At 45.1% G+C, this 12,284-nt stretch overlaps 1 protein-coding gene across 6 annotated transcripts; it reads right to left on the bottom strand.

Moving 5' to 3' along the window:
- Positions 1-4,541: 4,541 nt before the first annotated feature.
- On the bottom strand, positions 4,542-11,460 carry slc2a13b (solute carrier family 2 member 13b). 6 transcript variants are annotated; one of them, XM_069714489.1, is made up of 11 exons: positions 11,256-11,460; positions 9,926-10,377; positions 9,669-9,828; positions 9,365-9,573; positions 9,163-9,271; positions 8,856-9,019; positions 8,079-8,193; positions 7,160-7,285; positions 5,912-6,030; positions 5,406-5,558; positions 4,542-5,074 (listed from the first exon to the last, which is right to left on the bottom strand). In XM_069714489.1, the coding sequence occupies exons 2-11, from the start codon at positions 10,335-10,337 to the stop codon at positions 4,848-4,850; spliced, it is 1,794 nt and encodes a 597-aa protein (XP_069570590.1). In that variant the 5' UTR covers positions 10,338-10,377; positions 11,256-11,460; the 3' UTR covers positions 4,542-4,847. The 6 variants fall into 6 exon arrangements, with proteins under 6 accessions (XP_069570590.1, XP_069570592.1, XP_069570589.1 ...); XM_069714491.1 differs by having other exon boundaries at positions 9,926-10,374; XM_069714488.1 differs by lacking the exon at positions 11,256-11,460 and adding an exon at positions 10,693-10,940.
- Positions 11,461-12,284: the final 824 nt, after the last annotated feature.

The following is a 12,284-nucleotide window of genomic DNA, read 5'->3' as shown; positions in this document are numbered from 1 at the left end:
AAATGGCGGACTTCCTGTCAAGTTGACATAACGGTGCAATGTAACTTTTTTGTACGTCTAGGTGTGATACACATGTCCACTGGATTTCGTACATGTAGGTGAATGTGGCCGCCAAGGCATCTCTTTAGGGGGCGCTAGCGAGCCATTTGGCCACGCCCACTCGTGACTCCACTAGAATACGAAATTTTTCACCAGGGGAGATGTGTAAAAACTTTCATGAGTTTTTGAATATGATAAAGCCTCCAAAACTGCATTTAAACTTTCAGGAATAAAAGAATAATAACTTTACGAATAACAATAGGGCTTTCGCACCATCGGTGCTCAGGCCCTAATAAGTGGGTAGGTTTACTGTCGTAAGTAGAGTACAAATCCAAGGCTTTAGTGCTTAGGGTTAGGGTCTGTTGTAGTGTGATATCAGTGTACAAAAACAATGAAATGGAACCTTTATCTGCTCTATGCCCAAATGGTAAATGGTCTGTACTTTTAAAACTCTTGATCATCTTCATGGTCTCAATGCACTTTACACTGTTTCCTACTCACCAATTTTACACCATCAGGAGAAACTCATGGTCTTGTCCAAGAACTCTTTGGCATGTGGACAGGAAGAGAAAGGAATTGAACCACCAAACTTTCAGTTATGGGGCAACCCGCTCTACCATCTGAGCCACAGCCACCTATGAGGAGATCCAGTGAGAACCAAGTAGAAGCTGCCCTCGTCAATCCTCCGGTTCTAATGAACTACACCTTTGTGTCGTCCAGCAGCAGCTGTTTCCACTGATCAATCAGTTCCTCCACACTGAGGATCATGTAAAAGCAGCTGCTGCAGGTTGAAGCAGCACTGAGGAAAAACTGTGCAGTGGATCAGAGGCAAGTCACAGTCAGCTTTAACTCTACCCACAACCAACTGCAGCAGAATGAGGTGAGTACTTTATTGTAGGAAACAGGACGGCTCATGGTGACTGCTGGGTTCAATGGGTCAGAACCACTGGTGTTAAACTGGATTCTCTGAAACCACCATGTGTCTGCAGGCTGTTGTGGATTTCCTGTCTGCTGATTGGAAGCATCACCTGCCGTCCTTATGAAAAGGGTAAGACACCAATGAAGCAGTGAGATGAGCTGTTAAAGCTGAGCTCGACATGACCGCTGCTTCTTCCTCCACTTGTTTCTCCTCAGCTGCTCCACCGAGCATGTGGCAGTATGTGTCCGGGGGACCGGGGAGCTCTGACCAGAGCGCCAGCTCCCATGATTCTGGAGTTTCCATTGGTCCTGGCAGCTCTTCAGAGTACAGCAGCCGCTTGGGTGGGCAAACCTGCTAAAACCAGAGGCTTTGTTCCAACCAGTGCCAGTGTTCCAGTACACCAGCAAGACCTCCACGCAAAGCCAAGGTCCTAAAGGTCCAGTTAAAGGAGTCTTCTGAGGATCACTTCACTCGGTATCTGATGACGGTTCACTGATTCTGGTCTTTTGTCTTGCAGGTCTCCATGGTGCAGAGGTTTCACTGCTGTTTTTATCTGTCCGTGAATCATTATGACTCATGTCACTGTGTTTTGTGCCCATTTTAAAACGGTAGCCAATAAAGCTCATGTTGAAATTTAAAACCCATGTATTTGGTGTCTGATTTTCCAAAGTTGATGTTTCTTTTGAATCAGGTTCCAACTGTTGGGAGAAATGTACCTTATTTCCATGAACACTGTAAAGTTTACTGATCAGGTCAGTCAAGTTATCGGAACGTTGCGGGGAAAACTAAAACTACTGACTAGTGGTTGTGTGTCTCCTTAACTACTCCAGTTGTAGTTTAAATTCATATCTATACAAACTACTTCCCCCCCCTATGTCTGTTACCTTTGACCAACCAATTTTAATTGGTTCATCCCAGAGTCCAAGTGAATGCCTGTGCCAAATTTTAAGAAATGACCTCAAGGCATTCCTTGTATTGCTGATAAGACTGATAAATGTGAGGTGACCAACAATCACTTCATTGTTAAAGCCAAGTAAACCTTTGTGCCAAATTTGAAGACATTGCCTTCATGTGTTCCCCAGGTATTGTGCTCATAAGCATGGTTTAATATGTGATGTTAATTGTTGAGTCGAAGTTAACTTCTGTCCCAAATTTGAAAAGGTCCCTCCAGGTCTTCCCGAGTGATTCCGTTCTAAAGAATGGAGTGTGTGGACAGGATGGACACGAGGTCCCATTGACCTTAACCATTGAACTTTGATCACCAAAATGGAGTCAGTCCATCCATTAGTTCAAGTGAACATTTGGGCCAGATTTGGAGAAGGTCCCTGATATATTACCAAGAAAGGGAAGGATATAAGGTCCAATGACCTTTGACCAGCAGAACCTCATCAATTCATTGTTGCTACCAAGTGAATCTTTTACAAAGTTTGGAAAATCCCCCTTTAGGTGTTTTGTGTTTATAAGAATGGGATGGATGAGAGGGCTGAGGTCATAGTGACCTTGAACTTTAACCTTTTCACTACCTGACTAGAATCAGGTCATCCCTGAGGTCAAGTGAATCTTTTTGCCAAGTTTGAAGTAATTCCCTCGAGGGGTTCTAGAGATATTGTTTTCAGTCTACAGGAGGGGGCGGTACGACTGAGTGAATATTACCATACTGGTGTCTTCAGGGCGGGACTGTTATCAAAGATGTATTGTTTGAGGAAGATCGGAATATGTACATAAAAGTTAGTCACTTGTAGTTTCATGGCGAGATGCTCAAAATGGCCGTCAAGCCACATGCACACTGATTGACAAAAACAAATTCATGATGCCAAGAGACTTTTTTTCTACATCTCGGTGTGATACATGTGTCCAACAAATTTGGTGCATGTAGGTGAAACTAGGTGCCGGGGCTGCACTTTAGGGGGTGCTGGTGAGCTGTTTGGCCACGCCCACTCACAAAACATGTATCGTCTCACTGCGTTGGATGTATGTGACACGTTTCGTGAGGTTTCAAGCATCCTTTGACCTTAAACATCAACTTCCTGTGTCACGGCAAGACATCAAAGTTTGCCGCATCATCATGGCGACGCCCATTGACAGTCGAACGAATGTCTCAATATATCATCAACTACCTGTTTAGGTTATTGTGACCCAACTTTAGGTTCATGGGATCAACCAGCTCGACGTAGCATGTGAAAGTATGAAAAGTGTCATTTCCAGTGGCCAACAGGGGGCGCTATGACTATGAGCGAATATTACCACACAGGGGTCTTCAGGGCGGGGCTGTTATCATACCTGTGATGTTTGGAGAAGGTTGGTCCATGTACACAAGATTTAAAGCAACCCGTAGTTTCATGGCGAGACGCTCAAAATGGCCACCATGCTACGGGCACACGCATCGAGGAAAACAAATTCTTTTGATAACTTTTAATCCCAAACATGTTAACTGTGCACAGAAAATATTTCAAGTTGGTCCGACAAAATCCCTAGGAGGAGTTCGTTAAAGTACATGTGCGAGTTGCCCAAAATGGCAACAAAATTCGAAATGAAAAAAATAATAACTTCTCGAATAACAATAGGGCTTTCGCACCATCGGTGGTCGGGCCCTAAAAAGTTGTTTCCAAAAATATCACATTAATGAAGAAATTAAATAAAAAAGAGACTTCACAAACAATATGAGCATCCCATACAAAATGTTGACGACAGAACGCATCTTCTTCCTGAAGGTAAATTATTTCTCTTGTACAAAATGTCTGTATTCTGAACATTAGCAAATTTTCCTATATAAATTTAAATACCCTGCCTTTTTAATTTCCCACACAGGATGGAAATCAGTTAGTTTTACATAAATAGTGGATGGCTGACATAAGTGCATGATTTTTTACAACCAGTACGACCCAGCGTGTGAAAGAATGTCAGATCTGGAAGCATTAAATATAAATATAAAGTATTTTTGTGTTCCCATGAGGAAGTTTTATGCAATTTCCAAACATTTCATAGCCTGTGCTTAATCTTAAAAACAGGGCAGCATAAGAAAACTATTTCTCAATGCTCACAGTACCGCAGAAGGAAATCAGCAATTAACAAAGTGGGCCGGTGCAAAAAGGACATTCAGCACGAAGGTGCTGTTGGTCACGATTATCTGAGCTGTAAGAACAAGGACATGAAAAGAAAGTATTGAAGCATCTGGCATATTCGTATGAGACACCTTGGTGCTTTTAAAGTGCAATCTTTCCCCCAACAGCAGCAACACACAATCAGCTCCGGACCCACGTTCGTGAGTTGAACAAGAACCGGTTCCCACAAAGTTTTCCACAACAAGCAGACCTGGAAAAGTCCAAATATAAATCTATGAAATCAATTAAAGCATCTGACACGGTCTGAAAGTGGATTAATATTAAGCGACAGATCTTTAAGGCTTGAACACAAACACATTCTTGCTGGTTTATTAAGTGTGTAGTCGCAGTGTGTTCAAAATATGGGTCAAATAAAACTTTCTGCTGAAACAAAAATCCTTCAATCAGATCAGAGTTTTCTTGAAAGAGTTCCAGATCATCGGTTCCAGTTTCAGGTACTTTATGATTTTTATCATCCCATCCACACTAATACTGGCCAGTGTAGCTTCCATGTTAGCTTTTATCACGACAGAGAGGATGATGGGAAATGAGGAGAAAGCACAACAGAAAAAAAAAAGTAAGGCAGCCCAACTTTCAGGTGAGATAAAGGCAGATGGAAAAAAAAAAAAAAAAGATGATTGACAGATTAGAAAACTCCAGTTCTAGTCAATCAGCCTGTTTCTGCTCATGTCTGATCACAGCCACCAGAGGGCGACGTGATCCCTTCTCCTCCTACATGAGCGGTCTTCCCACTCTCCAACAGAAAGAAAGAGAAACCAACAGATGGTCTACTCTATGTCGGAGACCTCGTCATCAGAGGGGAGGAAGTTGTTTCCTTTTACCCGGGTGTAGTGGGCGTGGCTGCTGTCACCGGGGGAGGAGCCTCCGCAGTGGCAGAGCTGACCGGTGAACAGGTTCTCCATGTCCTCCAGCTGCAGGCCGCGAGTCTCCGGGAGGCAACCGAGCACGAAGAGGAGACCCAGCAGCACCAGGCCCGCGTACATGAAGAAGGCACCTGGAAGAGGGAGATCCACGAGTCCTTTATATTATCAGGTTCTGAACCAATCAGGGCTGCAGGATTACTGGGGTCAAAGGTCACACAGCATGAGAACACTTTGTTCATTTAGAATCGCTGTCTGGTTGCTTTCTTTGGGTTTCTGCAATTATTATTATAATTATAATTATTATTATTGTATTTTGTTAAAACTTGATGTAAACTTTTGAGGAATTTTAAGATCAGACTGAAGAAAAGTCCTCAGACTGAGGTTGAAGAAGTTACTTCCACCAACAACATATTCTTACATGTCTATTTAAAACCCATCCATCCATCCATCCATCCCTTTTACCGTAGTAGGTCAGAAACTGGGCGACGTGCAGGAAGGTGAGAGACACCAGGACGTTGAAGATCCAGTTGACTCCAGCTGAGCAGGCGTTGCCGGTGCTGCGAGCCCACAGTGGGTATATCTCCGAGTTCACGGTCCACGGCGTGGTGCCCATACCTACAACAAGAAGCACGGGTGTCATTTACTCAAGTCAGGGATGTAATAAAACATCAACTGTTGGTTCTTCTTCTTCTTCATCATCATCATCATCATCATCATCATCGCACACGTTTGTTTTTTGGTCGAGGCATTTTTTGGAGCTGCAGTACAGACAATCATTCAAATATGGGTTTATGTGATTTGCAAATCATTGCAATGTGTTTTATTTACATTTGACACAGCGTCCCAACCTTTTGGGAAACGGGGTTTTAGAAACTATCTCAGAACAATGGTCAAGATGGACATGACTCATCTCTGGATGACAGGATAAGTGATGGATGTTCAGAAAAGGAGAGAAGCTGCTTTCAGACCTGGAGCAAAGAAGGCCAGGTAGAGGATGAGGCCCATCAGGACGATCCAGGAGTACGATGTGGGACAGTAGTTGTACGCCCACATCGGTCCGCCAGCTGCTTCTGTCTGGTTCCAACACCTACATGTAGGAAATGAAAGAAACTGCTGACGAGGCCGTTTCAATTCAATCTCAATTATCCAGCAAGAGAAGCCTGCATCTTTGATCTATTACTGTAAGTACACGTCCAGACAGAGGCGACTTGTGATGATGAGAGCCACATGAGTAGGATGTAAACTGGTTTCTGAGTTACACACGTCTTTGTGACCAGCGAAACTCGTGTCAAACTTTTAGGGAACAGAAAGTTGCCGAAGGAAGCCGAACGTGGCGAGTGGAGAGCAAAGATTGCGTTTCAACGCACTGTGAAGGCACGTTGTCATGTTGGAGAAGCATGTTGCCATGGCGCCACAGTTCAGGTGGTTTTGCAGTGAATGTTTTCCCTCATCTGCCTCCGAACATCACAGTAGAAGTCAGTCTGACTCTGGAGGATGATGGCTGTCAGAAAAGTGACCATGAACTGGTTTCACTAACTTCTACTGCTCATTTTATGCCCGTTACAGTATTCACTCGATCATAGTTTAAAAATACAGTTTATGGAGAACAGGAGCTATTCACTGCCTGCAGTGTTTGGCTTTGCAAACAAATCTGTTAAGCTTGTGTCAACAGAAGCTGATTGAAGTGTCCTTGGTTGAATACTGAAGTTGAGCACCTCCAGATAGACTGTAGGTGGCGCTAATTCTCTACTTATGTGCCTTTAAACCACAGCAGAAGGCGGTCAAACAATCAAACCTCAAACCGCGGAGACATTGATGGGAATGCGACATCTGTTAGTTTGATGCAGCTGATTTTATAGACTCTGACAATTTTGAAAAAATTATGAAGACGTTCTGCCTCTTTTCAACTGCAAGTGTCACTCCAACAACCTCTCGGGCTCTTTGCTTCGATGCCGCAGGTTTTCTGAAACATTCAAACATTTCAAGGGTCTCGACTCCAGACTTCCAAAGTTTGACACAAAATGAAATGTGTTCTCTGCTCAGGTCCACGGTTAAATAGGAAATGCACAAAGATGCGTGTAACTCAGGTGCTGACGTAAACGGGCATCCTCACGAACGAAGGTTACTGCTCCGCTCTGTGCATCACTGGGCTGCAGAAAAAGTTGCGTAACTGTGTGACGACACTTCATATACATCTTAGAAAGCCGGAGTCTGACCTTCCCCAGGCCGGGTAATCTGTGAAGGTTTGATCGACAGGGACGCAGGAGGAGTCGAACACTCTGGTGCCGTTGTCACGGTAACAAAATCCACAACCCGGATCCAACATGCAGCGCTCACAGGACCTGCGGGACAGAGCTGAATGTCAAAACCTCAGACACTATCTGCAGAGCGGCCGGCTCGTACCGCCCTGTCAGCTGTGATGAATGAAGCTTGCGATAAAAACACAGATACAGATGAAGCGGAAAACAACGCTGTCAAAGACAGGAAGAAGGATGAGGTGGAGTCATATTCTTCAGTTAAATCCTCACACAAGTGAATGGAATTTAACATTTGGAGTTAAGAGTTGAATTTAGCTTTATTTATGTCTTCTCTTTATGCATTTCAATTAAACCAGTCCCTCAAAAAACCCTTTTATAGCTATAATTATAAAACAGAAATTAGACTCGTTGGGAGATTAATTTCACAGACATTGTTAATTCATCAAATCATCTATTTGAAGAATGTGGAACAAAATAGGAAATAACTGAGAAATATTACAATTCACATCTGTGCAATGAAAGATTTGGCTGTTAGCTCAAAAACAATAAGATCGTGATTGACAGACGGTTCATCCAATCACATGCCAAGTTATTTTTCAAAGTGCCTGAACTTTTCCAAACGGTTTCCGAGGACGACGTCTGTGTAACAAACCATCTGCTGTGTCAGGTTAGAGAAAAACCGAGTCATACCATATTTAAAGTATATTTAAACACACCGTTAGCGTAGAAATCAGTCGCACGGATACAAAACTGCGCGACTAGAAAGACGCTTTCACTCTTTGGGAGAGTGAGCAAAAGCTGCATCACTGACAATCCCACCAGGAGGATGCTGCACTTTAAATATCGATAAGTGTCTGATCGATGATTTTGTTTTTACCCGTATAGTCTGCAGGTGGAGTTGTGAGGGTCGACTGGGTGGAGCGTTACGGGCGGAGAGTTCAGGGCAGACAGCAAGAACCCGACTGCCAGCACAGCCAGACTCAGACTGGTACCTGAATAAGAGACAAACAGACAATAAATAAAGCTCTGAGAAGGAAGTCCACATCAACTATAAATAACTAAAGCCAACACATATGTCTATATTTCATTGTGTTTGTCTATAAATAACATCCAGAGCCCGACTGATGCTTTTGAGGCCAATAAAGCCAAAAGAAAGAAAAACATTCTGATATTGATATATCAGCTTATATAAACACATATTGTTTGCAATTATCCCTAAAATATGATTATCAAACAATTCTGAAACAGTAAATTTCATTGAGAATATAATCATTATAAATAACAATAGAAGAAACACACAAAAGGAACATTTTTTAATTTACCACGAGCAACTTTTCTTGCATTCTGTTCATTGAAAGACTTTTCATGTCCTCACAAATCAACATACATACTGATACTCACATATCTGTATGTTGTCCATACAATTTATTCAAAAATGAAAATGTTGAATAATGCAATAGTTATTCTATTTTAATATGGATTTATACACAAACAGTTTAAGAGTTTCACTGACTAAAACTAAACTAAACTAAAAATGAAAAAAAAAAAATGTCAGTCACAATTTGCCTTTAGAAATGTTTAATTACATTTGTCACAAATAAACTCAATCATCTGTCAACCACTAACTAACTGTGTTAATATTGTTATTACGAACCCAGCAGGCTGCCCAGCGTCAGCTTCCTGCGGCCCACTCGCTCCACGAGCAGCACTCCAACCAAGGTGAACACAAAGTTGGTGGCGGAGGTCGCCGCGGCCAACCAGATGGCCTGTTTATCGTCCCGCACCCCGCCCATCTGCAGGATGGTTGCACTGTAGTACCTACGAGAGAAGCCGCCACAAACGTTTGCAGTCGGACAGTAAAAAGAAACAGGCTCCGATTTATCACAATCAGGGAGCAACGCTATCAGGCGGCGGGGAGATAATAACGAGGGGCGCTATCAGAAGATAAGCTGTTGACCTACATGACGGTGTTTATCCCAGACAGCTGCTGAAACATCTGGAGGCCGCAGCCAACGATGAGAGCCCTGCGGGTCGGCCCGTGGCTGAGGATGCGCACGATAACGAGGCCTCCTACAAAACCAGCCAACAAAAATTTAAACTTTAACTCTAATTCTTCACAAAACTCATTGTGTCATGTTGGTTTTCTGTTTTTCACTCTTTCACCTCCACCCGCCTGTTTCTCCTCTTCCTCCATGCTGGCTCGGATGCTGTCGTACTCCTCGCCGACGCTCCGGCCGCCTCGTATCTGGCTGAGAACGTCAAGGGCCTCCTGGCTCCGCCCCTTCTGGAGGAGCCAACGGGGGCTCTCCGGCAGGAAGATGAAGCCGAAGAACTGCAGCGCGGCCGGGACGATGGACAGACCCAACATGTACCTACGGCACGGAGAGGAGACAGCTGCATCTTACAAACAACTACGATGTCTGAAGTAAACCGTCGTCATGGTGACCATCGGGAAAAAGATGTGCACCTCCAGCCATCGTGGCCCCGGTAGCTGAAGGCCCCGTCGATCACGCTGGCGATGAACTGGCCGCCCGTGATGAAGAGGGAGTTAACGGTGACCAGCTGACCTCGCATGTGAGGGGGGGAAACCTCGGCGATGTACACAGGAACGGTCATGGAAGCAATGCCTGATGGGAAAAAAGGGTTTCATGTTGGCATACACACGGAGGACAATGACTTCTAACTCTGCCACAACTTTTTTAGGATTTCCAAACCCCAACTCACCTATGCCCAAACCCACGGTGACTCTGCCAACTAGAAGGACCTCCTTGCCCGGGGCCACGCTCAAGATGACGCCGCCGACGCTGAAGATGAAGCTGGACAGCAGGATGCAGATCCTGCGTCCCAGCCGGCCGTTCAGGGCGCCTCCGCTCAGGGCGGAGAGCATGGCGGCGCCGACGGTGCTGGAGACCAGCAGCTCCTGCCACATGGTGCTCAGGTTCATCTCCCTCTTCAGGAGCAGCATGGCCCCGGAGACCACCCCGGTGTCGTACCCGAAGAGGAAGCCTCCCAAGGCCGAGAAAAACGCCAACACGTAGACAAAAGTGGGCGTGGAGGCGACTCCGGGATCCTCCGATGGAGAACCGATGAGACGCCGCTCTCCATCTTCCGCTGCTCTCGACCTCCTGCTGCCCATAACGTCACGTGTGTGCTTCAAGCTGTATTGATCGTGGCTGCTGGACGGAGGAGAAAGCAGCTGGTGAGTTTGACAGACAGCAGGTGAGTTTGACAGACAGCAGGTGAGTTTGACAGACAGCAGGTGAGTTTAACAGACAGCTGGTGAGTTTAACAGACAGCAGGTGAGTTTAACAGACAGCAGGTGAGTTTAACAGACAGCAGGTGAGTTTGACAGACAGCTGGTTCCCCCTGCACTAACTGGGCTGGGGGACACATTTAGTGACGTACAGGAAGTATTAATGAAGCAGCTTCAAGGCATTGAGTTTTAAAAGGCGGTCCATACAGAAGGAGAGAACAGTTGAATTAATGTTCACCAGCAGACGTAATCTGCAGCTGTGACGTCAGACCTGTGCACGTTTAGTCGTCCAAGAAACGCGTCCAGGTGCTAAAAGCTGCTCTCAGCTGACGACAACACGTCGCTCGAAGCTCGTCTTGTTAACTGTGAAGTCATGTCGCCTAACACGGCGTCCTCCGGTCCCTCCAGGCTGGCTCAAAATGTTTGTTTACTGCTCACGGGACCGGAAACCCGTGCTGCGGGTGCGGCCATGTTGGTGTGACGTCACCTGACCGAAGGGCAGTTCACCGTGTTGTGGAGCGCAGCACCAAACTCCATTCAAAAATCTATCATTTTAAAGAATCGGTGTTTATCGGCATATTTGACACCGTTAAAACATAAATCCAGGACATCTGTTGCGTCTCTGCGTCAACTCGGCAAACACGTCACCGACACATTTTTTATCCCGAAGATGTTTTTAAATGTATGAAATAGCCTCATCCTAATATAGCTGCATAATCAGTGCGATACACTCATTCATCTGTTTGCAATTTTCCATCGGTTACATTATTTATCAAGCCACCATACCGGAAGGTACTTTACCTTATCTTAACTATCGGTTCAAAATGGGCAAACTAAAACCAACTATACATTACAAAAAGCATATTGTGGACGACTGCTGCATCTGAGGTCCTTCGATAAGGAGGAAGTTTGTGTTGGACCAAATTTGCCGCAGGAAAGGAGGAACACGCCCATTTAGTTTAGTTTACAGTGGTCCTCCTAAAACAGCAGGCATTTGCATTTAAAACCATTGTTTAAACTGTACAGCAATCCTTCTGACAAACTAGGTAGGTAGATAGATGTTAAACGTTTTTTGCAATGTTATTTTGCAAGTTTTCCATATGCATATTTGCGAGAATAAACAGACACATGTCACAAACAGACAAATAAAGAGCAAATAAACCTCAAATCTATACTTTTCTATTTCTTAAATTTTTCGCATCTTGAGAAATTAAACAAAGTGTAAACACTTCACTTCGTATCCGGACTGTTCATTTTCTGAATGAGATGAATGGTCATATAATTAAAGTCACTTATTGTCTGCGACAGACCGCCTGCAGGACGTCCCGCTCACAGCGCAGACACCGTAACTACAAAGATAGATGCGCAGCAGGAGGAGGAGGAGCACAGTTCAGGTCGGTCACAACCAGCTCCGTGAACTGGAGGAGGAGGAGGAGCACAGTTCAGGTCGGTCACAACCAGCTCCGTGAACTGGAGGAGGAGGAGGAGCACAGTTCAGGTCGGTGACAACCAGCTCCTTGAACTGGTGCAGGAGGAGGAGCACAGTTCAGGCCGGTGACAACCAGCTCCTTGAACTGGTGCAGGAGGAGGAGCACAGTTCAGGTCGGTCACAACCAGCTCCGTGAACTGGAGGAGGAGGAGGAGCACAGTTCAGGTCGGTGACAACCAGCTCCTTGAACTGGTGCAGGAGGAGGAGCACAGTTCAGGCCGGTGACAACCAGCTCCTTGAACTGGTGCAGGAGGAGGAGCACAGTTCAGGTCGGTCACAACCAGCTCCGTGAACTGGTGCAGGAGGAGGAGCACAGTTCAGGTCAGTCACAACCAGCTCCT

Source organism: Brachyistius frenatus, unplaced genomic scaffold, assembly GCF_029030835.1.
Source record: "Brachyistius frenatus isolate BFR_SWC_R1_liver_20210118 unplaced genomic scaffold, ASM2903083v1 Contig_131, whole genome shotgun sequence".
NCBI lineage: Eukaryota > Metazoa > Chordata > Actinopteri > Embiotocidae > Brachyistius > Brachyistius frenatus.
Note: the sequence above shows the minus strand (reverse complement) of the source record. Positions and strands in the feature narration are given on the sequence as shown.